Raw genomic sequence first — 27,234 nt, forward strand, 5'->3', positions numbered from 1 at the left:
TTAATTGCAAGTCTATTACTTTCACGGCATTAATGAGTTAAAATACCTTACAATTGTAACACTATGCCAGTCAAAATGGATTGGACGTCTATCACCGTCACTGGCAGCCAATGAAAAGCGGGCCAAGGCGGAGGGGGCTGGAGTTCCTTCAGGAGGAGGAGGAGCCAATCTCCGGGTATAAAATGACGATTTTACACTCGTCAGGTCCTTCTTCGTCCCTACGTAGCTGGCCTGTGTCAACATGGGTTTCGGTGACCTGAAAACCCCGTCCGGTATCAAAGTTCTCAATGACTTCCTTTCGGACCGCAGCTACATAGAAGGGTCAGTGTCCGTATTGTTTAGAACTTTAGATCAATTCATGAAACAAATCTGGTCTAGAACTCGGGTGGACGAGCCAAGAATTCTAGTGTAGTTCCTCGTCACCGGTGCCGCCATTTTGCTTACGCGTGGCTACTAGCTTCTACAAGCGGAGCGAAATGAATGATAAACTGCACAAGTCGTTGTAAACTCGTTTGTCACATAAATACAAATTTTCGCGCACCTGTCTCTGTTTTTGTGTGTGTTTTCGTCTGAAAAATGCCTGTTGCAGGCATGAGCCACATGGTAGCTGACTGCTAATGATAATAGCATATCCACAAAGTCTTTATACGCAAGCATAACGGCAGTTTTTCAATGGAGTATTATTTGTTTTCAATTCTGGTAATTACCATCCCCGGTGATGAACGTCAGTATTTACGATGGCAATTTGTAATATATTAAATAAATATTCGTTCCGGCGCCACGTTTGCACTTTTCATTGTACTACTTCTCAAACTTAACACAAAATACTGTAAAACCACTTAACTTTCCCTCTACGTACCACTATAACGTTTAAGTTGTATTGAGTTTAAATTAGGTCAATAGTACCTTGAGGATTAGCCAGAACAGAAGGGGGCTCACATTTCTTTTTTTGATAAGTTACACAATGATGTACTTGGTATCTAACATCCGGGCTTCATATTAATGCTGCTACTACTCTGACATTTGAGACTCGAGACATAAAAAGACCAACATACTCGAGCCCAGAGGGGAATCTGGGGGTGAAAACTTGACTAGAAAGTTTTCAGACTCTAGGTTCACCATGCATAGTATTTTCACTGATGGAAAGTGTTTAAAGTATGGAGTCTGACTTCAACTTTTTTTTTTCTAGGCATGTGCCTTCCCAGGCTGATGTTGCCGTCTTTGAGGCAATTTCAGCCCCACCCACGGGGGACCTTTGCCACGCCCTCCGTTGGTTCAACCATATCAAGTCCTATCAGAGCCAGAAGAGCAGGTGAGTCTTGTTGTCATGGAGATGTAACCTAACCTCGGGGGGACATAAGCCAACTAACTTATCTTATTTTGTCAGCCTTCCTGGTGTGAAAAAACCTTTGTGTCAGTACGGCCCAGCAAGTGTCGCTGACGCCACGGCGCCCGCTGGTAAAAAGGCAGACGAGGATGAAGACGACGATGATGTTGATCTTTTCGGCTCTGATGAAGAAGTGAGAACATAAATATTTTAAGGGATACAGGGGTCCTCGTACCTTAAGTTAATTTAGCTTTGCATTGAAACCTTGTTTATCACCATCGGTAACATAAGCAGTTTTGAAGACTAACTTTTCTTTTTTGTTTGACTTAAACTTTCTATTTTTGGAATAATGTTTTCATGCAGATTCTAATTATACCTGTTTCGTTTTCAGTCATTTTTCCATTGCAGAACTTCTTTGCTAAAATAACTTCATTCTGTTCTAGGAGGATGCAGAGGCCGCGAGGCTAAAGGAGGAGCGTGTAGCAGCGTACGCTGCAAAGAAAGCAAACAGTAAGCTTTTTTTTGCTTCATTGTTTTGGATATTTGGGATTCAGACTTTATGATGATCATTAATCACCATCTTTCGGCTGAATTGTGATGTATACTTTTTAGATATCTGACAGAGTCCAAGGCTTGATGTGGTGTTAATGTTCAGTAGCTTTTGCAGTAGTAAATTGTCATTTTTTTCTTCAGAACCTGTACTTATCGCCAAATCTTCGATTCTTTTGGACGTCAAACCGTGGGACGATGAGACTGACATGTCGAAGTTAGAGGAGTGTGTCCGCAGTGTTCAGATGGACGGACTCGTCTGGGGACAATGTAAGCGAGCTGCCATAGAATTGAATTACTAGATCTACGAGTCTCCCATGTAATGATGATTGACTTACACCATCTTTCGGCTGAATATGTGATGTTACTTAAAAGTCCTGATGCAATTGGTAGACTTAACTTGGAAAGCGATTTCTTAAGTGAAACCAGTCATGTTGACTTGTTGGTGTTCTCCCACAGCAAAACTGCTACCTGTGGGTTATGGCATCAAAAAGCTGCAAATCAACTGTGTAGTTGAAGATGATAAGGTGAGTCATTGGCTCTGAAAACACCAAATGATGTTAATAAAATTTAATCGGGAGGCTTATGGTAGTGATCAATATTTATACATCAATTACATACAATAAGCTACACTTTGCAACTGCATTGTAACTTTTTTTGGTTTGTTTTTAGGTGGGAACTGACATTCTTGAGGAACATATCACAGCATTTGAAGATTTTGTCCAATCAATGGATGTTGCTGCATTTAACAAAATCTAAAGAAAAATAAAGCACTTGTATAAAGTTGTTGTCTGGTTTATTTTTAAAGAATGGAAATAGTCAACAATTGATTCACTTTTTTGTATTTGAGAGGATTTATTTTCAATTTTCATAATTAAATGGGCTTTTTTTAACTGCCATTCATAGTTTTAAATCACGTTTTATCAGTGCTGCTACGATTTTCAGTTTAATTCCTTGCAGTTCTCGGTTTGATCTTTAAGTGGCGTAGTACGAAAGTCGTATAAATTGTCACTTGCAGAAGAAGAAGCTGAGCGGAAATTTAACGCAAGCCTAAAGCGCGCCTCGGAATATGATTTCACTCCGTCTGAAAGTTAAACAGGTAAACAAAGTGCTTCCATCTGCATTCTATGCTCTTAAGCCTTTTAACTAGCAATTATGCGATGCAACTTGGAGTGCAAATAACTGACCTAAAAAGTGTAACGCGAATTTTCCAGGTCACGTGACTATTAAAAGCTAGCGCTCGTCCGGAACCAGATGAACCAATAGTTTGAAAGTAAATACTTTGATTTCGAGAGCATCCCGAAATGCCAAGCTGCTGTCAAGATACACAGTGATGGTGACATTATCGTGGTGTAGTCCACAGCTTGCCAAACTTTTTCGAACCGCCATCCGCTTAAGTCATGATGGCGATAGACGCCTAATTCGTTTGGGCTTGGGGAGATTGTCAGTGACAGACCGCTCGATTGCAACCAGTCCCTCCCCATTGCATTGTTTTGGTTGTCTGTCACTGTCTATGGCAGTGAATCAGTCAAAGTTGCTTTAAAAAATCCTTAAAACACACTCGTACATCGCCTTAATAAAACACACCACGTGTATTGGAATGCTTATGGGTGCTTTAAATAAGTCTTCAAACAACTAACCAACTGCCAATTAATAAAAGTTAAGTGGTCCCTGACTTGTGCAGTGGCATCCTTGATTATTTTAAAATGATGGATGCCAACATTTGGTGTTGTCCAATTAAAGCACACTTGATCATAGGGGATAAAAAGGGAGCCTCCGGTTCTTTAAATCATCATTAGCAATTGTATAATCTTGGCATAATAGTAAGATCATGGGACAATGGTCAGGAGATCATTCTGTGCAAAAAGTTTTGTTACGCCCTGAGGCTCATAATCTGTATCAGCACCTGATATCTCTAGAATTGTTTAAAAATAAAACATTGGACAGTCAAACCCAGTATTCATTCATATTTGTTATCAGCATCGTTACACTTTTCGGCTTTTGTGAATGAAACAACGAGATAAATCCTCCTTGTGTGGGACACATCAGAGTGCTTGAAATATATTGCACACTATCTGGCTCCATGAGCTGCTACAGTGGACAATATATTCCAAAATAAGGAAAATAAGAACAAATCTTCACAAACAATACCAGAATATTTGATTACAGGATGTGGGCGGAGTCTCAGCCAGGACCATCAAGAGGCACATCATGCGGACAAGGTTACTGCTCCTTCTGCCGAGTCCACTACAAGGACCTAGATCAGGTAAAGACATCTCTTTTATCATTTGGGCAATTTTCCAATTCCATTTTACAATCAGGATCGAACAAAACCTTCTACACAGCTGCAAGGAAAACTACCAAAACCTTCGTATATAACAATATCCTTTTAAGAGAAATGTTTAACGTCTTCAGACTTTTTATGATTCCTCATTGTTATTATTGTAGCACCTGTCAAGTCTTAAACACTTGGATTGTGTTCAAGCTTCAACTGTCAAGGGCTCCAACAGTTGTTCCTTTGCTGATAACAGTCAAGCCAAAGGAACTCTGTTGGAGAGATTCCTACAAGACGTTCTAGTGCATCATCCAGACTGCTACAATGACCCAAGGTAATGAGTTCTAAAAATAAGATATCTCTTCATGTTGTTATAAGTTTTTTTTAATTACCGTATTTTCACGACTATAAGGCGCACTTAAAAGTCTTAAATTTTCTCCAAAATAGACAGTGCGCCTTATAATCCAGTGCGCCGTATATATGGAAAAAACAGAAAACCAAAAACGAAAAACCACCACTGTCGGATATTAAAAAAACACAAACGCCTGAACTGAAACAATACTGTTATATATGCAGATGCCATCTTAGTTTACAAAATCTTCCATCGTATAGCTCCTCCCCTACTGCAAGATTTTATACCAAAAAATCCAAAACATCAACAATGGCTGGCTCTAGAGGTGACTGTGTAGTGAGTGCTTCATACCTGGAAGTCAATAGCAATTACCGTATTTTCACCACTACAAGGCGCTTTTAAAAGTCTTAAATTTTCTCCAAAATAGACAGTGCGCCTTATATATGGAAACAAATGTCATTCATTGAGGGTGCGCCTTATAATGCGGCGCGCCTTATAGTCGTGAAAATACGGTAGTTTTCCACCGTTGACCAAAACATTTCTTTTTTTGGAGGATGTTTAAGTGACTAAAAATTTGCATGTTTATTCCTAGACCATCTCATGCAGACCTCCCATCTATCTCCCCTCCTCTTTTGCCAAGAGAGGAACTGGATCAAGTCTGTTTCTCTGGCATCGACCACTTATCCCTAAGGACACGCCAGCATCTTCCCAGTTCAAACAAAGCGTCCATCAAGCAAGGCGACGATCCAGACCCCCGTAAACAGTTAGAAAACAGACTATCAGAAGGTCCGAGTAAACAAGCAAACAAGCCATTGGAAGCAGGAACCTTTGACTTTGGACGCAAAATTCCAAAGACACATGAAGCCACCCCGCACGTAAGCCGAAAGGCACACAGGAAAACGGATAGGAGGAAAATAAACTTGTGTCGGACCTCCCCGGAGAATCCACATCCGAGTACTTGGCCCCTCCCTCTCTCGGCGCCACAGCCTTGGCGAAGTTGGCAAAGGGAGCGACGGGCAGCTTTTAAAGAGGAAGTCTTCTCAGGACCACACAGAGATCTTCTGGACCAAACCATTGAGGAGGTTAGTCAAAATGTTTTTGAGTGCACTTCAAAAGGATAGAAGAGTTTGGGTAAAACAGGGTCACTGGGAAATTAACAAACAATGTCAGCCTCAGATCCTTGGGTTGAGTGTTCCATCCCAGTTGGGTCCTCACTCCATGGAGTTTGCAAGTTCTCCCTGGGATTGCGTTGTTATTCTCTGGGTACTCTAGTTTCGAACCACATTCCAAAAACATGCAGTGTAGGCTTTTTGATCACTCTAAATTGCCCCTGAATGAATGAATGCTTATCCATCTCCTTGTGCTTCACTTCAATTCAACAAGATGTCACAAGATGGCACCAGAGCAGTATTTTGATTGAAATCTTGGCTTTGGGCTTAGTACAATATTAGGTGGGACGTTCTGTGGAAAAATTGCCCAAGTTCTCCTGAAAATATCTTTGACAAGGCCTAATCATGGGGATGCAAGAGTTGACTATACAAAAGCCCCTTGAAAGATGATTTGAGTTCCTTCTGTGAGCCGCCCTCCGAATAATCTCAATTCTAAGGATCTTTTCTCACTTAAATGAATGAGTCATTTCGCAAATCCAATCCAGCCCCCTTCAAATATTGGACAAAAAATGTTGTCATATTTTATTGGAAAATACTCTTAACACTCCAAGCAAAACCACCTAAAATGTTTGAGTTGACCTTTTTCTGTTATTCAGTCAACAGTTACAGCATTTAGTAGAAATGCATGCGTTACAAAAGGTAAACATTCATTTAATTCCCATGAAGAAAGTCCAATTTTCAATATTCTGGAATATTTAGAACGCAAATTGCTGAAGAAGGACAACATTTTGATTTGCTTAATGACTCGTGCACTTTCTCTTGAACTTCTTATAAATATTGTGCATGCTGCTATTCATGTCTGCCTCCAGGTAATCCAAAAATGTTGTCATGGCGACACATTCACTTCTTGTCCACTGGAAGAGACAGACAGCTTTCACTTCAGTCTAAATAACTCCCCTCAAAGTGACTGGGACTCACCTGGGCAGGTAAATAGAAAATGGAACTATTAACCGGGTACAAATCCATTTTACAGCATATGTTTACAGAATGCGTAAGATTTGAAGAATGTGTTTCCAGCTAGACTCCATCATCCCACCAGTCCAGACGCAGCTGAGGGACTTCAGCCACCTGACTGATGTTCAAGTGTATCTGACGGACCAAGTGTACTCGCACCAACTGGAATCTGCTCTCCACAATAAGGAGCAGGCTCAAAAAGCATACTGGGTTGTACCAGAGAATTTGCCAGAGTCCTTCAAAGGAAAAACGTGGTCCCAGATTGAAGAGGAAGACGAAAAGAAGGTTGATGATCTAGTCCGACAGTTCAGACAAGGTCGTTTTGTCTGCTACTTTGACAACAAATCTCTCTCCAGGTTGGGTAACCTTTTTTTAAATACCTTATATTTTCATCTGTGTGGAGTTTGCATGTTCTTCTCTGGGCCCGCGTGGGTTTTCTCCGGGTACTCCGGTTTCCTCCTACATTCCAAAGACATGCAAGGTAGGCTGATTGGACACTCTGAATTGCCCTTGGGTGTTAGTATGCATGGTTGTCCTTTGTCTCCTTGCGCCCTCCCATCGGCTGGCTCCAGCACCCCCTGCGATCCTAATGAGGATAAAGCGGTTCATAAAATGTGATGATATTTTATACAGTAAGACTACATATGGATTGTTTACTCACTAAACAATTTGATCTTGCAATTACCAATTAGGTATAGCACCAAGAGCAAAAATGGAAATGAAGCTGGTCTCATAGCGGAAGAGTCGGACATTGGTGTTTTCCCTTTACTGGACCACCAAGACGAGGCAGAAGTCCCAAGAAGGCGAAACTTCAGGATGGCATCCAGGTGTCAGGTGAGTGAATGAGAGAGAGAGGAATCTACTTCGCTACCCTACTTTGCAATTTTTCGATTATCACGGCCATGTCTTGTCTACATTAACTGCGATATTTGAGGGATTACTGTAAATGCCAAAAGTATTGCTTACTGAAATGTCACTGTTTTTCCCAGGTGGTCAAAGTGAGTCACGCAACTCAAACTGTCCGCTTGGTCGTCCCGACTGTCTGTCAATCAGCCGCAGAGGTCACGGCCACCAGCGACCCTCCAGGCGCTTGTGACAAAGTGTCAAAGACACCTGAAGCGCGGTGGTCCCGCCTCCCGCCCTCATATTCCCCCATTATCACACCACTGCAGTCCAGCACCTCTTTGGTCTACCTTCTCTGCTCACCTACCTTTCCTCCTACCACTAACACATTCTCCGCAAGCCCCACAACCAAACGCAGCAGAAAAAAACATCGTCCGCCTGACTATCACAGGCTAAAGGTAAAATACAAACAACTTCCCGTACGCTTCTATGACCCACGCAGCAATCGCATAATAAAGAACCCACCCAAAGGCTTCAAGGTTTGCAAAAGTGCCACCTCGTCCAATCCTTTACCATCATGTGTACGTCAACTGTTTCGAAGTCTGAGTCCAGACCTGAACACTGAGAGGTGCTCCGGGGAAGGTGGTTCAGATTCTCCCCAGGTTAAAAGCCAGAAACTGAAAAAAAATCCCAGTTTAGCCTCTGCACAGACTCAAAAACAAGAACGATCTCGTCTGATGCGCCGAACCAGGACGGGGGAGGCAAGAATAGGTGGCGGAAACAGGCGTAAGACCCCAAAGAAGAGCATTAGAGTTCAGACAACAACTTCACATCCAAGGAGAGGTGGACTTCGTCAAAGGGACCCCGTACTCGTATCCCCTTCAAAGCCAGTTCTCCGGCGAAACAGGTCTCAGAGAAGACGGAGCTGCGAAAAGCCTCCAAAGTAGGACATTTGTCACAATCCCAACACAATTTGAAAATAAAAATGAAAAATGTTTTTGGGCCACTCAATTATTGGACACAACAGCAATGGAGCTCGGACATTTGGTCGCCGGTCTTTTGGTCCCTTTTGGTCGCCGGTCAAATGGTGACAGAGGGTTTACTGTTGAAACCAGCTCTCAAAATTATATTCATGAGAGACAGTTTAATATCTAAGAGAGTCAGTTTAATATCTAAGAGAGAGAGAGAGTTTAATATCTAAGTACTGTTTAATATTTAAGTACATTTGACCAGCGACTAAAAGGGACCAAAAGACCGGTGACTAAACGTCCAGTCACGCACAGCAATTTGTCAACACAAGAAAAGCCTCAGAGTTTAATAGAAAAAATGTAAACCCAAGGACTATTTAAAGTACATTTCTTTATTCATGGAAGGATAGATAGAAATATAGAAGGAATGTCTTTGACACTGGGGATGTCAGACACTGGATATACACATAAATATTTAAATCTTTTGACACAAAATCATACTGTTGCATCAATCCCCCTTTCTCCCGGGACTTGTCTCACAGCATCCACAAGGTAAAGTAAAGAGTCTCCAATCTGTTCAGCAGCATCAATAAGAGACAACTCCTCATTTCCACCTATATTTGAAAAAAATTAAAACAACATCTTGTCATGCAATGTGATGATATATTCCAGTCTTGTATTAATTTGACTATAATACTTTGTCACTCAACATCAATAGAATATTCACATATCTGACAGCTTCCATTATGACAGTTCCTTGTGAAAATGTATTGTTTGATACTACTCAGTTTTACCTGTTTGTGTATCCTTCCTACTGTGTGTATCTAAGACAGCCAGCAGTTGTTCCATAGTCTGCTGTAGCAACTCTTGTGGACTATTAGTTCCATGATTCTGTTCATCAGCTATACATATGTCCACCTCCTCTTGCTGCATTACTGGAAGGCCCTTAGCTGAACAGTCTACTACATCATAGCAGACGTCCTGTGACCAATCGACATCCTGGTCAACTGTTGGGGGCGGAGTTTCCTCAGTCTCGCTCCACTCGTCATCTGTCTTTGACACTAGTTCTTCAATCTTTAGATTTTCATCCGCGCATGTCTCCACCTCAGAAATTGGTGTCACATTTTCTTTCTTCGTATTTTCCTCAATTTCTGTCTCATTCAGGTGTTGCGTCTTTTCATTGGCACATTGTCGGAGAACCAGCTTGTTCAGGGTCTGAATAATGGGAATGTGTCATGGTTAAGGTGGTAGGAGAAAAGTTTGAGGACTCCCCTTGGTATTCATAAGACTCAAACTGATTGACTATACTGTTGTTTTATGCCATATCCACTGAGCATAATGTCATTGACCTGTTTTTTTATGTAGTATCTCTGCTTCAACACAAACCAACTAAAATCATCAAGTTATTAGGCTTTTTGAGCTATAAATGTGACTTGTACCTGAGTGAGTCGCCTGCAGAGTCAAATTGTGTTCTCTGACCGTTTCCATGGTAACTTCCATCTCTGCACACCGTTCATTAAGCTTTCCTTGTTCTGACTGGAAAGTGAGACGCCATACCTCCAGTTGATCTTCCAGTTCCCTTTTATCAAAGAAACAATCGACAATCCCGATACAAACACCTCCTGCCTTTTAATTGGAATTTTAATATTGGGTTTATTTTCCTGACCGTTTTTCTCTTTGAAGGTCCCTGACTTCAGCAACCAAAGTGGACACCTTCAACTTCAAATACAAAACAACATCAACACACAATAACCCCTCCGCCACCCTTGTGGAGTTAAGTGGTTCAGAAAAACTTTGTTTCAGCTAAAAACCTCTACATTTTGACACACTGTACATTAAGATGATAATTGTTGAGGTATTCAGTACTAACCTGTTCCACCAGTGTCTCATCAGTCTGTAGGGATTTTGATGAAGAGGACTTAAGTTGCATGGAGGAGTCATGGGAAACGCATTCTGTAGGGGTGGTACTCCCACTTTTGCGATTGGTCTTCAAACGTGCACTGCTGAAAAAGTAGTTTGTATCTGCATTTTATTTTAAATATCCATTTTCAATGCTCTAAAGATGGGATCAACTCAAGTTCACCCATGACAGTGATGGCAACTGTTACAAAAATGGCCGATAGATAATACTGAAACCCATCTAACCTCTGACTATCTTTTGCCTCCTCCCTTGATAGACCCTTACCACTTTCTTCTCTCTGAGTATGTCGTCGTGGTAACAGGGAATGACGAGCACTCTGGAAAAATGAGGAGAAAGACTCCCGCCAGGTGGGCTAAAGGGGGAGAGGTTAGTATTGCCTTAACTCACCAACTTTTCTGTCTAACCTTAAGTATCGTGCACATGTCACTGTCTCTCAACTTGTTGTTTCTTACCGGTGTACAGAACTCAATAACCGGGTGGCAACTCTTGTGTTTGCGTGTGCCTTGCTCCGATAGGAAGCAACTCTGACACACGTGGACCTTCAGACACTTCACACAGCGATACCTGAGAACATCCACACACACACCAGGTCATCAATTCACAATGAGTTGCTGTTGCACACTGACTAAACTGACAAAATATGAATCATCGGGCCAGAAATGGGGGACACCCTGAATTGGTTGCCAGCCAATCGCAGGGCACAAGGAGATAAACAACCATTCACGCTCTCACTCATACTTAGGGGGAATTTAGATTGTCCAATCAGTCTACCATGCTTGTCTTTGGAATGTGGGAGGGAATCCACACAGGCCCGGGGAGAACATGCAAACTCCACACTGGTGGACCGACCTGGATTTGAACCCATTTCAAATGTATTTTAGGTAATCACTATTGAAGATGCTAGATTACTGTTCTCACCTGAGTCCACTTATGGGAAATGTCTTGCAGATATGACAGCGGACAGCGTGAACAACCTTCTGACTTACGACCAGACGATGCATCACGGGTAGCCATAGCAATGGACGAGGCTCACTCTGCAACCATGATGTCACATGTTCCTTGCTTACGGTGGAGGTAAGTACCTGTAAATATTTTCTGCAATATGTACCATGGCCACACCCCAAAACATTTTCCTTCCACCACAGTGTTGTCTTACTGCAAATGAAAAGCAACTTAATAGGAGTAAATACATAAATTATTTTTTACGAACCCAATCTGCTTTTTTCAAGAAAATGTAATACATGTAAAGAACACACAAACTGATGTCAGAAGTTTTCTCACCCCACGAAAACAAGACTTGACCACGTCTTCAACGTCACCAAACACTTCAGTCTCTTGAATGACTGCAGGAACCTGAACATTCCTTACAAGAGTCAAACAAAAAGGCAATGAAAGAAGAAATTTGATGCTTTACCTGGCTGACATCCTCCAATAGAGATCTGAGAGAAGCCCTAGAGATGAAACCAGAAGAACTTGCCACTGCACACACTAGAGCTGAGACAAAGTGACCCATTTTAGCAAATACACCTTATAAAAAGGATGTAAAAAAAAGAAAGTTTTTTTTCACCTTCATATTTAAGTAGCAGATTTTCAGATGATAAACACGTAAGAGCAATATAGAGGGAAACTGCCCTTACTTGACCTAACCGATCCCTGAAAAACACAATGGTAAACCAAAAATTTCATTACATTCTCCCAAACACTTCCACAATCGTTGTTTTTTTTTGTAAGAACTGATGTTCTATGTTGTGAAAAGTGACTTCATTTTTAGACATCCTCCTAAATCAATTTGTTAAAGAGTTTTCACCTATCAAACATCCTGAATATAAGACTGGACAATTTCTTGGACGTCTCCAGAGTGAAATTATGTGGCCATTCTGGACATGCAATCCTGAACATCTTGTCCAAGCGTCCAATCACTTGGTCCTCACATAGTACGGAATCCTGCTGTTTCTTGGCTCTGCGCCCCATCTCAAGGGCGGCCTCAATGTGGTGAACTAACACAATGTCCACTGGAAACACAATGAAGAATGCACTTAACCCTTAAATCAACAGTTGGCTTAGATTCAGCAGGCATTTGGCAAGCATTAAACCAAAGAGTATAAAAGAGCAGATTGAACACACTGACTGCGATAGATGCTCTGTAGACTTTCTAGCTTCATGGCCACCCTGTAGGCAGGAGGGCGAATTTTGTTGAAGTCCTCCAGGGCTAAAACTTGAAACCGGAAATTCACAATTTGTAACCAAAGATGTTCAGGATGAAAAAAATAACGAAATCAAATCACTACTATAGTATTAACTGTTTAAAAATACAGTGTTCCCTCGCTACTTCACGGCTCAGCCATCGCGGACTCAGGGCTTCACGGATTTTTTGGGGGGAAAAAAACTACAAATATTACATTGAAACAACAGATTTTACAGTTTTTTTGTTATAACATGAATTTCACTCTCTCTACCTGTATTCTATATGGTGTACTGTATACAGGGGGGTAAAACAAAATAAATAAAAAATTAAAAAATAGATTTTTTAAATTAAATTCAAATTAAGCATTTTTGAAGAGGAATCCCTACTTCGCGGAAATTCACTTATCGCGGGTGGTCCCGGTCCCCATTAACCGCAATAACCGAGGGAATACTGTAGTCAAATTGTATAGGATTATTACTCAAAAGAATCAAGAAATAAAAATAACTTACCCAGACTAGCATCCATAATAGGCGGCTCTACCAATAAATGACATAAAAATGTCACATTAAGCCAGGACAATGTTTCTAAATATCAGAAAAGCACACCATGTTGTGTTAAAATTACAGCAACATCATAACAATTATGATTGATTTATCCGCAGATGAATAGTAATGATAGTTAATTACCTTTCAAACCCAAAATAGGTCCACTATAGTAAAAAAAAAACAAATGTTTCTGACAGTGCCTTCAATTTTTTTTAGCAGAAACTCACCTGCAGCCTTCTTGGCTTCGAGTGGAAGCCATTGAATAATGAATGGAATTCTGGTTTCATTTGTCATCATGAGCTACTGCTCACCTGTTGTGCAGGTGGACCAATTGGCAGCCAGGAGAGGCTATGTCATCATTGTAGGGTATACTAATATATGTGGGGATCAAAATCAGGTTTGTAGCCCAAGCAAACAATCTGTGTCACTCTGTAGCATCATTGTTTGCCTTGGCGCTGCTGACCGTTGTCTCGGGTCACACTGTGCATTTGTCTCTTCTTCTGTGCTTTCTTTGTCTGGTGGCACCATGACACACACCAACTTTTCTTCTCCATAGATCAATGACCTTGTTACAAGGTCAGGGTGGTGCCACTCTGATCCCGACTCCGGTTTAATGTTCTTTAACTTGGTAGCATGGCTACTAGGCTACGTTTATCAATATGCAGGGTGAGGAATGCCGAAGGGCTTTAGCTGTCTGGCGACTCTTTCATTGCTCTTTTCATTCACTCTTTCAAGAGCCACTATTGTTGTTGTTGTTGTGTTCATTATGCTCCAAGCTTAAATAAAATGTTTCTGTTTTAAGATCTTGATTATTTTGGTTGTGTGCAGCGTGATGAAGAAGACTGTTTCAATGCAGAAAGAGAATAAAAACTGATTTCAGACAAAACGGACTAATTGAAAATACAATGTTTGTTGACCAATGAATATCTGCTGACTTTTGTTTTTTCAACCAATCCAAGGCGTACTCACAAGCTCCTCCCAGCAGGTTACGACCGCCTAATTTTTCAGCCACTTACACTTTGGGTCACTTAGCGAATGACTTGGAATCGTTCAAGTTCTGCTTCTGGGTGAGGATTTTACATATGAACTTATATTATATATAATATTCACAGTAGAAAACGTGTCAATATTTTTTCAATGTCTTTTTTATTTATTTTTTACAGAAAGGATTGGTAAAGATAAAATACTGGAATATTATTAATATGTATAGTACTACATAATGCATTTGTCATTCCAGAATTTGATCTGAGGTGAACATGAAGTTCTCTGTTAGCATCTTTCTGCTAAGCTGCTTCACTCTGCTGGGACTTGGTATGTTACATTTTTTTGTTTTTTGATTGTATTGATGTATTTTTAAATTATACTGTTTAATGACGAGTGATGGGTTGCAAAAAAAAAAACACTTCCAGATACACAAATACTCCTATTTTTGCATTTATTATTATTATTTTTGATAACACATACTCTAAAATATGTAATAATTATGTTTCAGGCTCAGCAATTCGCTGTTACAGCTGTAAAGATTACACAGCCAGTTGCTCCAAACAACGAGACTGTAGCTATGACGACGCCTGTCTGACACTCACGGAAAGAGGTAATGTTCTTATGACAATTTTAAAAATTACTTTCATGTTCCATCTGCTCTTGAGTGTAAATTTTCATTAGCAGCCATTGTGTTTTATTGTCAATTTGGATTTCCAGAGTTGAGTTAACACGGACCGCGTACCAAGCCGAGTCTGACACCCCTGTAATAAACTATCAACAGGTGCTTTGTTAAGAAACGTCAACCAAAAAGTCAAATATCTGTTTTTTTATTATAACAGCTGTTTGGTTTTAAGAAAGAAAAAAACACAATGAACCATTATTTTGCTTCTATTCTTACATTTCTCCATATTGCTGTTACCCTATTTTTTCCACCCTAAAAGTACATTGATCTAGAATCTAGATGTAAAGTAGCAAGCTGATTTCAACAAAGTAAGATTTAAAAGTAAATGTTAGCAAATGTCTTGGTAATTCTTCAAGGCTAAATATAATAAAATGAATATAATTTTGTTTAATAATGTACCATTTGACGCACGGTTCTTTGGGAAATGTTTTATTTTTTTATTTTTTTCTAGGTGGGATGACCTTCCGCCAGTGCCTCAAGTATTCAGACTGCGAATACAGCCGACTGGGCCAGATGTTTCCACAGGTAAAACACTAAGTTTTTGACGTAAAAAGGACATTTTCTGAAAGAATTGGTCTTTTTCTTCCCAGGTCTCTAGTTTTACGTTCAAATGCTGCAATTCCGATTTGTGTAACTCCGCCCATTCGACAGCAGCGAGCTCCCTGATTGGTGTTCTAGCATCAGTTGCCGCCACGTGGTGGGTGACCCACTAAAACCACCTATTTGATGACTGATCCCAGCTTCTGCCATTGGTGCCAACGCGGAGCTGATGATTGGTCGGACAGGTGACTTTGTGGTGTAAAATCTCACGGTATTTGCAGAATTTTAATATGGTCCCAATTGGTGGATTTTATATCAAGCTGTGTCATTAATGTTTAACACTGACCAAAAAAATATTTCTTTTTAGGAAAGTGCAGCTTTAATCATTTCCTTTCTAGGAAATGATGCATAAAAGTGTAACAGTTTATTATATTGTCAAAAATATATATTGCTGGCTTATTAGGCTGTTTAATGCCGCAGGAAGTTGCATTTGCACTGCGTTACCATTTGAGCCAGAAGCTGAGCTGCGCTATGTTTTTGCAACTATTGTCCTGTCTCAATTTTTACCTAATATATTTTATGTAGGAATAATTGCTTGAACATGTTTCATCAATGACCTTCATTTGGTTGTCAATATGAGGCTAGGTTTGAAAAATTAAGGCACATTTACCTTTGAATTTACCTTTAAATGTTTACTGTTGGAATGTTGTAATTTTCCTTCATAACAAAGGTGAACAAAATAAATCTGCAGCAGTATGTAGAAATCATTTGTAACCCTTCTATTTTTCATCCTAAAAATTTATTTAAAAACAACATGCACAAATTGATACAAACCCACTCTTGTATTTTCTCCCCTACTGGGAAACTTATTATTTCTGGCGCAAATCTGGATTAAAGGCATAACTGGATTCGCAAATCTGGATTAAAGGCATATCTGGATTCGCAAATCTGGATTGAAGGCATATCTGGATTCGCAAACCTGGATTAAAGGCATAACTAGATTCGCAAATCTGGATTAAAGGCATAACTGGATTTGCAAATCTTGATTTAAATCTTAAAGAACAAGTCTGGATTGAAATACCGGGGTTTTGGATCAAATCTGGGTTTCATCCCATCCACCAGGATTAATCCTGGTGCATTATATTAGTCATTTTCTGTACTTTTGGGAAAAAAAAATTCTCATTCTCATGATGAAGCTAACCTTTAAAATTCTAATTGCAATTGAACCAAAATAAATATTGTCAAATGTATTTTATTAGGGTGGAGAAGAAATATACCTACCAAACAAACATTGTTCAATTGAAAATACAAAAGCACAGTGACCCTGTTGCTGCTAATGTCGTTTTTCGTGACGCATAGCTCCTCAACTAACAGCGCGCCGCCGCTGAGCTTTGCATCACATGGGGTGTGCCGCGTGAAAAGTTGATGGACTAAAGAAGTCAGCTGTGGGGCGAGGCATGATTGGCGCATTCAACCGAGTGTGCCAATAGGTTGCCTTAGTCCCTCATGTCACATATCAATCAATGGTAACAGTCAATACTTTCATGCTGCTCTTATTTTACGTCAAAGAATAGATAGAAATGTAAAATAATGATTCATTAATTCATTTTCTGAACCGCTTATCTGACCAAAGGGGGTGCCGGAGCCTAACCCTGCTAACTACACCACCAGGCAGATGTCACCCTGAATCTGTGGCCAGCCAATTGCAGGGCAGAAGGAAACGGACAACCATTCATGGTTATACTCATAGCTAGAAGCAATTTTGTGTTCAACTATGCATGGTTTTGTGGGGGGAAAAATCCACACAATCCCGGATATAACATGCAAACTCAGTGCAAACACAGTTGGGACCGACCTGGGATCAAACCCTCGACCCCAGAACTGTGAGGCCGACGTGGTTAACACCAATTATGACGTTTTCGCAAATTTTGTGGGAAAAAAACTGCGAAAACGCAAAAAAAAAAACGTGGAAAAGTGGGGGAATACTGTACTTGTGCTCTTACCAGTAAGACTCGTTCCAAAACTGAACAAATCCAGAAAGGCTGAAAAAGTTTTAAGAGCTATCAAATAGCCAATAGTCAGCAAGCCCTTGTCCATGTGAGACTTTTATGGTATCAAGACAATGTTCCCATGTGTTGTGAAGAGATGGTAAAATCCCGCATGAGCATTGCTTTATTAGCTTCTAAAAGAGAATGATTCCATTAAATACTGACTAAAGGATTTGCAAAATATATACATAGATGAATACTAGTCCGAAAGGTCATACATAGTAGTTTTTATTTATTTAGTTATTTATTTCTTCTGGACTTTAGCGGATACCTGAAAGTCTCATGTTCTCATTCAGCAAACAAAGTATTTATTGTGAGCGTAATCCTGATGATGTCAGGAGGATGTGAACATGTGATAAGATGACCTTCTTAGTTGAGCACTGGATGATTCAGCAGCAGCTCCACTGAGGTGAGTGTCCTCTTCTCTCTCCTATTTGCTTTAAACCAAATCCTTGAGTTTAAACTTTAAAAAAATTAACTTTGCATTTTTGAAACTTTGCTCCTTTTGTAGACTTTGACTTTTGTCACTGTTTTAAATCAGAGTCTTAAAATGTTAACTGAAGAACCCATTTAGTGTTAGTATCTTTTCTTTAACGTTTTAAATGAATTTTGCTGTCCTTCTTAGACACTTGATTGCTATTCTGTCGATCCTTAAGATTGAAAAATCTGGATTTTTACTTGATACTTACCTTAAGCAACATTTTCAATACAAAGCTATTGATTAAAGAGGCATTTTGCCATTCGGTAATTTTCAGATTTTTAAAACTGACTGAAGTGGAGATATTTTATTTTTTTATTTTTTCTATGACTTCATCAGTAAAGAAGTGACCTCATCATGGAACAGAAATTGGATTTGTCTCGTCTGACCGACGATGAAGCAAAACATGTCTGGGAGGTGATCCAACGTGACTTTAACCTCCGGAAGAATGAGGAAGATCGACTAGGGTGGGTTTTCTTGTCAATCCTAAAGCCAGGAATGATCTACTATGTTTATAATTGATAAAATGAATATTAGAATTGAGCTATAAAAGAGTAATTCTCTATTGTATGGTGGCAATGAACAAAACTGAGTTACATATGCATGGTCACATAAGGGTGGGGCGAGGTTAGACAACAACAAAAATGTTTCGTGTTTTTGTCTTGATTTTACAATCGAGTTGTCAAAGTTCTTTTGAACTTAATTGATGTGAGATATTTCCATGCAAAGAGTCAAGGAATGTGAGCGTGAAAGCTGCAAAACATCATGACAGAGTCACACGGATAGGCCACAAAGACTCTCTTATGACTCCACAGCACACTCAAATACACACATACTCACACAATATGGAGATTTATACAAGTGACTGTAAGTAAACCTGCATAAGAAAATGCTACTTGTCTGCAATTTCATCATTCTGTTCAAAATTGCTATCATCACAAGCATAACTTGATTTCGAAGCCACAATTAGATTATCACTAGCACAATTATATTCCCGTGACTGATATAGTACTCTATGTCAGACTATCAGTTGTTTTTTTTAGTCATGTTCAGATCTAAGACTGGTGAATTAAGAATATATAGTACATCTATCTTTGGTTCTATTTATTTTCAAGTGGCTGTAGACAAAAAAAATCAAGCTTCCAGATGTAATTGACTTAAAGCTTCTCCTTGCTTAAAAGGAAAACTAGATTACCTAGTTACTAGTTACATATATTAGGTTCTAGTATGTTACACATGTACATTCTCGTGGTGCATTTAAAGTGAGAAAATGTATTCATTCAAAAGGCTTTAGTGGTCACAAGCCAATCAGTGCTCCTCTCGGCTGAGGGAGGGGCAGCGGCTTCAGTTCCACACTTGCCATTGTGATTTTCCAAATGTCCATGCTTGAGGGAAACTAATTTTACTAAATACAACACACACTGCTTGGTGAGGTAGTGGTTCACTCGCCTGACTTTGGTGCGGGCTCGATTACAGCTGGTGACGGCATGATCATGAGTGCAAACTACACAGTCACCTCTAGAGCCAGCCCTTGTTGATGTGTTGGATTTTTTTTGTAAAAAAAATTGCATTAAATCAAGTAAATAAACAATAAGGGCAACTACACAGTCACCTCTAGAGCCAGCCCTTGTTGATGTGTTGTAATTGTTTGTAAAAAAATGCATTAAATAAAGTAAATGAACAATAAGGGGAACTACACAGCCACCTATAGAGCCAGCCCTTGTTGATGTATTGTAATTGTTTGTAAAAAAAAAATGCATTAAATAAAGTAATTGAACAATAAAGGGAACTACACAGCCACCTATAGAGCCAGCCCTTGTTAATGCGTTGGAATTTTTTTGTACAAAATTTTGCATTAAATAAAGTAAATAAACAATAAGGGGAACTACACAGTCACCTATAGAGCCAGCCCTTGTTGTTGTGTTGGAATTGTTTTGTATAAAATCTGACAGGAAATAAAGTAAATAAACAATAAGGAGAACTACACCGTCACCTCTAGAGCCAGCCCTTGTTGATGCGTTGGATTTTTTTTATGCAAAACCTTGCAGAAAATTAAACAATAAAGCTGCAATTGTTTGACAGCAAATTGAAGGACTCCATTGAGAAAGAGGACAATAAGCGTGAGCTGCTGGGGACACAGAACAACTTGGCCGACTCCTTGTGTATCCGTTGTTTGCAACCCTTCAAGTTCCTGGTGAATAGCAAGCGTCAGTGCCTGGACTGCCAAATGTTCATCTGCAAGTCATGCAGCCGCTACAACAAGAAGGAGCACGGCTGGGTGTGCGACAACTGCCGGATGACCAGGTGAGCCACGTGTGGGTTCTAGTATCGCAAAGATCATTTTTTACCTTTATTGAATGCTGCAAATACAATGAACGAATTTCTCCTCAAGGGTTCTGAAGATCGGCACCCTGGGGTGGTACCATGACAACATCCGCAACCGTTTTAAGCGCTTTGGTAGCGCAAAGGTCATGAGGTCACTCTACAAGAGGCTGAATGGAGATGGTGAGCACCAAGGATGATGCAAATTGTTACAAAATAGTTGCGGTAATTGAGTTTGTAGCCACACTTTTAAATCAAAACCCTCCCTTATTAGTCAGATTTTTGTTTTACAGTATTCTCCCACTTTTTGAGGGTTTTGCGGTACACTTGGGGACTATTGCGGAAATATTTTTCACTATTTGCAAGTGCTCACATACCGCTTAGTTGCTGTCAGGATAGAGAAGTCTGTGTGTTCTCCAATAGATATGTATTTTAATTTCCTAATGTAGTACAAATATACACATTGTAGCGCAAGTACACCTGCTACTAGTATAAATACACACAAATACACATACAGGTAGTCTTTCCAAATGTGTAGTATTAGTACATTTACATGCAAGTACATGTACTTCTAGCACAACTACACATTTTGATAGTACAAGTAGATGTCCTTGTTGTTTAATGAAAAAAATATTTTTGAAGTTTGAACAGAATCTTTTTTATTTTTAAGCAATAGTCGTTTTGCTGGCCAACCAATATATGTATTTCAAGCATTTTATATGGACTATATAAGTAATAGTGTACTCCTTGTGACAGGTGGACGTGATGATGATGCTCAGAGCATGCCCGATGTCCGCAACAGTGAGTTTTAAAATGCTTATGTAAAATTATAATGGTCAAATGAACAGATGCAAAATGCAAAATCATTTTGGAGCACTATGTTAGTTTACATAGTAATCATATTGAGAAGATGAAATATTATTTTACAAGACCCCCGCTTATGTGGAATGGGTGTGGGTCATAAAAATGCAGAGTACATTGCACCATGATAATAAGGAGGAAACTGGACTTATCACAGAAATGTGTTTAATTTCTGCAATGGTGCATCGAAGAAAAAAAAATAATTCGAAAAATAATATATTATGAAACATAGTCTCATTTTATTGGCTATGTAATACAAAACTTAACCTTAACTACAACCAAATAATTTTATGTTGCAGACTACTACAATCCTAACGACGACGATCCAGAAGTTGATGCACAACGATATAGAACGGTAAAACCAAAAATTTAATACAAATATATATGTATAAATACAAAATGCACTTTTCCTTTTCTTTCTCAAACAAAACATTGTCTTTCAGATGCGTAAAAACAAACGTCTGCTCTCAGTTCATCCATTTGACTTCGATGCAGAGGATTACTTCCCCTCTTCTCGGCGTCCATCAGTGCAGGTAGTACAATAACATGGTACAGTAACACATCTGCTGTATGTTCTACCATTAATCAAAACTAAATATTCTCATTAACCTGGTCATGAAATAAGAAGTAAGCCAAAATAATGCAACTGTAAAACTTCTACATTGCCTACCATGTTGAACAACATCACACTTTGCCACTGCCAAACTGCATTGCCATTGAACAAACCTTAAAAACAGGTTAGCAGTCAGCCAGTGTGTGCTTTTGTGGTTAATGACATTGCAGTTTGAACTCATTCTTGGTAAAATGTTCAAATTATTATGTCATTAAGCCATCATGTTTTCCAGGTTAGGTCACATGATGTTGGCAACTGGATTGTAGCCGTGACACTACTAAAAGAGTGTGTTTAAATTGATAGACACATTTTTTTACTGTTTGTTTTTGCAGTTATAAGAAATACATGTTAACAAAATCATAGAAGGACCTCACCCCAATGCCATCCCGAAGTAGTTCCCTAGATTTCCCGCTCCAGCACACCCCCCCCCCCCCCCCCCCCGCAATCCTAATGAGGATAAAGCGGTTCATACAATGAGATGAGAAAATTGTAGCAGAAATTTGGTTGAAAAGCCTGAAAATGGTCACTAAGAGCTGTGATTAATGGCGAATTGGCAGTAGACATCAATCGTTTTTTTTTTTAATTATTGCTAGCTAAATCTAGTTAATGTTTATGTTTCTCTGTCAATATCCCAGCAAATCCAAGAGGAACGAGCGTACAGAAATGACATGGAATTTGACATGAACCAACAGCGAATGAATCGTAGGAGAAGTCTTGACCGTTACGCCATGAGAAATGGTCAAACATACAAACTCAAACATACACTTGCATAGTAGAAAGGTTTTCCAGTTTTTTCTAATAGCGGATTTTGCCTCTAGATGATTACGGTGACAATCGGATGGTCCGAACTCGATCTTTGTCCAAGATTAGCTCGATGGCTCGCCAGCAGTACATTGACACATCGGATGAAGAGGAATGTCCGAGGTTTCCACCCATGTACCAACCACCGCCCCATCGCCGCCGCAACAGCCGAGCATCATCACAGGAGAACCTGGGTCAAGCCCCTCCAGTAAGGCTATCATTTCGATGCTTATGATGGCGGGTGGAGCTGATCCAGGCTTTTGTGGCACTTTTAGTGTCATAATTTGAGATAGAACAAGTTCATTTGCTGGCTGATCTACTGGGTTGCCATGGAGATCAGTTGTTGGGGCCACGACTATAAGGCGCACCGCATTATAAGGCGCACCCTCAATGAATGACATTTTTTCCATATATAAGGCGCACTGTATTATAAGGCGCACTGTCTATTTTGGAGAAAATTTAAGACTTTTAAGTGTGCCTTATAGTCGTGAAAATACCTTATTGACTTCCAGGTATGAAGCACTCACTACACAGTCACCTCTAGAGCCAGCCATTGTTGATGTTTTGGATTATTTTTTGGTATAAAATCTTGCAGTGGGGGAGGAGCTATATGATGGAAGATGTTGTAAACTAAGATGGCATCTGCATATTTAACAGTATTGTTTCAGTTCAGGCGTTTGTGTTTTTTTAATATCCGACAGTGGTGGTTTTTCATTTTTGGTTTTCTGTTTTTTCCATATATAAGGCGCACTGGATTATAAGGCGCACTGTCTATTTTGGAGAAAATTTAAGACTTTTAAGTGCGCCTTATAGTCGTGAAAATACGGTAAGCTTTTTTCCCACGATATGTTTTGCATTGTAATTTTCTTTCTGACTGCAGATAAATGAATTGAACAAACGCATGAATGCCATTGAAGGTTTGCTGAATCGATTGGAGGAGAAGATGTCACCTGCTGACAAGGTGAAAAAGCAGAATTTCTTTGTGGAAATTGTTTATCTTCATTTTTTTTCATTGAGTATTGACCCAGTGGTTTTTGCCGATCCGTTGTCCGACAGGCGTCCGGGTCGTCGGGACTGAACGAGGAAGAGAAACTGATGAAGAAGTTGAGTGAACTGGCGGGGAATCTAGGAAATAAAAGACAGTCGTCGGATGACGAGGCTGAAAAGAAGACCTTCACAGGAGGGAGGATCAAAAGTGGAGGCAAGGCAGCAGCCACTCTGGATTCTATGAAGAATCTGAGCTCATCCAGTGAAGATGTGCCAAGCGAAGCTCAGAAGGTGAGTGGGGTTATGTTCCGTCCATACAGGCCAGATGAGACAAGAAACGCAAAATTGGATGTTTCCAAGACGCCTTGAACTTGTCAAACATCAAGATTTCTGTGTGTCAGTTTGTTTGTGTTTTCTTTGGCTTGTCCCAATAACAACGTTTTCCTAACACAATATTTTCTAAAATGTCAAGAGTCTGTCAAATTAACTTCTGTTGGCTTTTGAACATGAGCTTCACTTTTCACTAAACTGCTCATCCAATTTTGAATGATCTGTAGTATTAGTTCACCATTTTAGTGTGGTCAATTTTATTTTGTACTACTACTTTTGTATCAACCATAACAAAAGTGTATTCATTTAAAACAAACACCATTAATTCGATTTATAATATGACATATGGCATCCAAATCAATCAAAAATTATGATTTTTTTTATTTCTATAATACAAGAAAGGCAAATTCCTGCTCTTGAGGAGCGTACTCGAAACTACTTTGAAAGGAATCTCGATCTAAATGACTAAATTAGTGTTGCGTTTAAGCTGGCTAGTGTGCAGGTTTGGTGTTTCCCTGCTAACATCTGTCCCCCCTCTACGTGACTTTCAGAGATCGACCGCCGCCGCCCTCTGTGACCTCACCACTGAGGCCCTGAGAACCATTAATGCCACCGAAAACGCGATGGTTGAATTCGGCCTGTCAGAGCCGCTCGACAGAACCAACATGTTAGGGACCGATGCTAAACAAGCCGATGAGGCGTTCAGGCAACTTGAGGAAAATGTAAGCCTCTAGCAAATCAATTTGCATGTTATCCCTCTATCTCAACCTTTCCTTCTTAACCTCTATGTGTGTGAAGGGTCAAAAAGGCTTCTTTGTTTTTAAAATGTGACGACCATATGACAAACATAACAACACTGGAATAAATGATAAGGTAAAATACAAAGAAGAATTGACTATAAAGTACTCTTTTAGTACATCTCCGCGTAGGCTGGTGTGTCTTGTTCTTGCCCAATGGAAACATTGATGAATGCAAAATTCCCAAAAACCAAAATCTAAATAATTACTGCCTTAAAAAAACAAAAACAAAAACTACCTTCCCTTCACTATGAATCAGTTGTTCAGTATACTAGTTTTCAGAAACTAGACTATTCAAAGGGAGGATAACACCTTTCACATGGCTGAAATAATTTTAAAAAACACTTTTTTTTCTTCTGGTGTGTAATAATGAGGAATAAAAAGCCAGTATTGATAGGAAGTGATTGCCTGTATGTCACAGGTGTACATGGCCAGTGGGCAGTCGTACGAGCTGGAAACAAAACTGCGGCGACTTGAACAAAGTGCTAAAAATCGCTTCGGCGGTACAACAGACTCGGAGTTGTCCGAGCTGGAAGACGTGGTGGCCCTCACTGCCGCCAGGGTGCAGAGTGCTGAAAGCGAGGTAAGAGGGCCACACAAGTCAAACAATACAAATATGTATATATATATATTTTTAAATTACTTTCATTGCCCTGCAGGTCTCCGATATCGAAAGTAAGATTGCAGCTCTGAGAGCTGTTGGATCGAAGAAAAAGGTGCTCAATACATGAAATATTTGCTTTTCTGCTTTGTCACATCATCTAATTACTAATGTTAGGAAAAATAAAACATATTTCTTTGGTTTTAGGTCTCTGGATCACAGAGGAAGAAGTTCAGTCATGAGCAAATTCCCAGTTAGGCCTTTTTATTTTAAACAATTTAATGACCATTGTATTGTGCATATATTTTTTAAAGTAAAATATTTTTCTCTCTCCACAGAGTCTGAGCGAAATGGAGGTGCATGGAAATCCAACCTCTCTTGAATCAGAGAGTTTCTTCTCCTCAGTTTGGGTTTCTATACGTTTTCTTTTAAATCTATATGAGGAAATAATTGAAATGAAACAATGAAAATCTTATACACTATTAACCTCATGTAATACAACAAATGGAATCGTTCCTCAATATTTTGGATGTTCAAAATAAGTTCCAGAAAAATCCAAGCATATTCACCTTACTATTTCATTTTATTGCGGAGATAAATTTGCATATAAGAGTACCTAACTCACAACATAAAAGGTTTTAGGTAATCTTATATACGTATACAAACGCCTTCCTGTTACTGTATGGCAGATTATTTCAAAATGCTCCTTGAAGTTTCAAGTTGTCAAGCTTCCACTCCAACTTGAAGTTTGAATGTGTCAAACTAAACAGAAAAAATAAGGATTACACATTTTAAATTTAACAATATTGCTTTTGGAAAGCTAATGCAATGCGGGTTTATTAATATTATGTACTGTACTTTATGTGGCAAGGTTATCACCAATGTTCCCTCTAAGCTGTGCACGTGTGCAATTGCGAACTACTCTCGTCTTCTCTGCCGTAGCTCTGTCCACTCTTATGTTATTTTGTGTTTTACAGCATCTTTTACATGAAAAATTAGAGGGAACATTGACATGCACCTGCTTATGGCAGGTGTGATACTGGTATGCTCATAGCGAGCAATGATGATGTCGCTCACACTGGTACTCAGTGCGCTCAGGGAGGTTGTCTTTCTGCTCAGACCAACGGAAAATTAGAGGGAACATTGGTTATCACGCTTATTTATATTTGAGCACAAATGGTAGACTAATACATGTTGAGTATAATCAGGCGATATGACAGTTTTCAAACCTACTTTATTTTTATCCACCGTGCAAAATTGATGATGTTTCTGCAACTTTATATAAGTACTGAGAATATCAGCAAATCGGTGGAATTCTGCTTTTTGTAATTGCCATAATATTTCTTTGCAAGTTCTGCCTTTCTCTTCAAATTCCCCAAACATGCACAAAAACTGTTGTGAATGTGTGTGTGAATGATTGCTTATATATGATAAAATCATCTGCTCAAATAGGCTCAAGCGCAACCTTATGTAACGCCAATGAGAACTCATTTCTCAAGAAAATAATCTAGATAGTCGGCAAAACTAAAAAAAAAAAAAAGCACACCAAAAAATGATTTAAATATTTTTAATGTGTCACACTGACAATCACGTTTAGAATAAACTGCTTACAACCTGTTCTGGATCTTGTGCCAATTTTTGTGAATTACAATGGTACAAGTACAAGTTATATGGAAAATTTTGATTTAAAAAAACTGCACTGGAGTGGTTAATGCTTTGGGCTCACACTTTTGGGGTTGAGAGTTCGATCGTAGGTCGGTTCTCTTGTTTTAAACTCAGGCAGCCCAGTGTACAAGTGTTTAGCAAGTGAGCCTCTTAGTTCTGGGGTCCTGTATTTGATCCCAGGTCACTCCTCACTGTGTGGAGTTTGCATGTTCTCCCCAGACTTACATTGATTTTTTTTCTAGTAGGCGGGTTGAACATTCTAAATTGGTCTTCGGCATGAGTACGGGTGAGAATTGTTAGCAGTCTCCTTGTGCCTTGCGATTGGCTGGCCAACAATTCAGTTGGCTGGGATAGGCTCCAGCACCCCCTGCGGCCCTGGTGAGGATAAAATGTTCAGAAAATGAATGAATGTCTACAGTGGCGACCAGGTCCTCATA

The 27,234-nt window shown here is 39.6% G+C and overlaps 5 protein-coding genes across 5 annotated transcripts; 4 read left to right on the top strand and 1 right to left on the bottom strand.

Annotated features, from left to right (window-relative positions):
• Positions 1-168: 168 nt before the first annotated feature.
• Positions 169-2,659, top strand: eef1b2 (eukaryotic translation elongation factor 1 beta 2). Its single transcript, XM_077717074.1, has 7 exons — positions 169-321; positions 1,190-1,312; positions 1,388-1,520; positions 1,771-1,837; positions 2,021-2,146; positions 2,336-2,403; positions 2,549-2,659. The coding sequence occupies exons 1-7, from the start codon at positions 242-244 to the stop codon at positions 2,633-2,635; spliced, it is 684 nt and encodes a 227-aa protein (XP_077573200.1). The 5' UTR covers positions 169-241; the 3' UTR covers positions 2,636-2,659.
• A 212-nt stretch (positions 2,660-2,871) lies between these two features.
• zdbf2 (zinc finger, DBF-type containing 2) lies at positions 2,872-8,466 on the top strand. Its single transcript, XM_077732922.1, has 8 exons — positions 2,872-2,975; positions 4,046-4,142; positions 4,325-4,485; positions 5,096-5,585; positions 6,482-6,598; positions 6,690-6,982; positions 7,319-7,460; positions 7,616-8,466. The coding sequence occupies exons 2-8, from the start codon at positions 4,047-4,049 to the stop codon at positions 8,414-8,416; spliced, it is 2,100 nt and encodes a 699-aa protein (XP_077589048.1). The 5' UTR covers positions 2,872-2,975; position 4,046; the 3' UTR covers positions 8,417-8,466.
• Positions 8,467-8,905: 439 nt separating this feature from the next.
• Positions 8,906-12,619, bottom strand: dytn (dystrotelin; the record flags this gene model as incomplete). The annotated part of the gene is made up of 13 exons (XM_077728862.1): positions 8,906-9,051; positions 9,232-9,660; positions 9,883-10,016; positions 10,104-10,156; positions 10,308-10,440; positions 10,574-10,710; positions 10,811-10,922; positions 11,277-11,440; positions 11,640-11,711; positions 11,773-11,852; positions 11,926-12,011; positions 12,166-12,370; positions 12,487-12,619. Coding segments are annotated over 13 exons (1,857 nt in total), but the record flags the coding sequence as incomplete, so codon positions are not given.
• Positions 12,620-14,073: 1,454 nt separating this feature from the next.
• LOC144199061 (CD59 glycoprotein-like) lies at positions 14,074-16,058 on the top strand. Its single transcript, XM_077720416.1, has 5 exons — positions 14,074-14,155; positions 14,326-14,399; positions 14,581-14,682; positions 15,206-15,279; positions 15,345-16,058. The coding sequence occupies exons 2-5, from the start codon at positions 14,345-14,347 to the stop codon at positions 15,465-15,467; spliced, it is 354 nt and encodes a 117-aa protein (XP_077576542.1). The 5' UTR covers positions 14,074-14,155; positions 14,326-14,344; the 3' UTR covers positions 15,468-16,058.
• Positions 16,059-17,621: 1,563 nt separating this feature from the next.
• On the top strand, positions 17,622-26,063 carry mlpha (melanophilin a). Its single transcript, XM_077720543.1, has 16 exons — positions 17,622-17,751; positions 18,160-18,287; positions 19,903-20,124; positions 20,213-20,325; positions 20,899-20,943; positions 21,303-21,358; positions 21,447-21,536; positions 22,252-22,354; positions 22,435-22,625; positions 23,298-23,378; positions 23,474-23,695; positions 24,286-24,456; positions 24,953-25,114; positions 25,191-25,247; positions 25,340-25,385; positions 25,471-26,063. Exons 2-16 carry the CDS (start codon positions 18,178-18,180, stop codon positions 25,512-25,514), a joined length of 1,713 nt encoding a protein of 570 aa, XP_077576669.1. The 5' UTR covers positions 17,622-17,751; positions 18,160-18,177; the 3' UTR covers positions 25,515-26,063.
• The last annotated feature ends 1,171 nt before the right edge of the window (positions 26,064-27,234 follow it).

This window comes from Stigmatopora nigra, chromosome 1 (assembly GCF_051989575.1).
Source record: "Stigmatopora nigra isolate UIUO_SnigA chromosome 1, RoL_Snig_1.1, whole genome shotgun sequence".
Lineage (NCBI taxonomy): Eukaryota > Metazoa > Chordata > Actinopteri > Syngnathiformes > Syngnathidae > Stigmatopora > Stigmatopora nigra.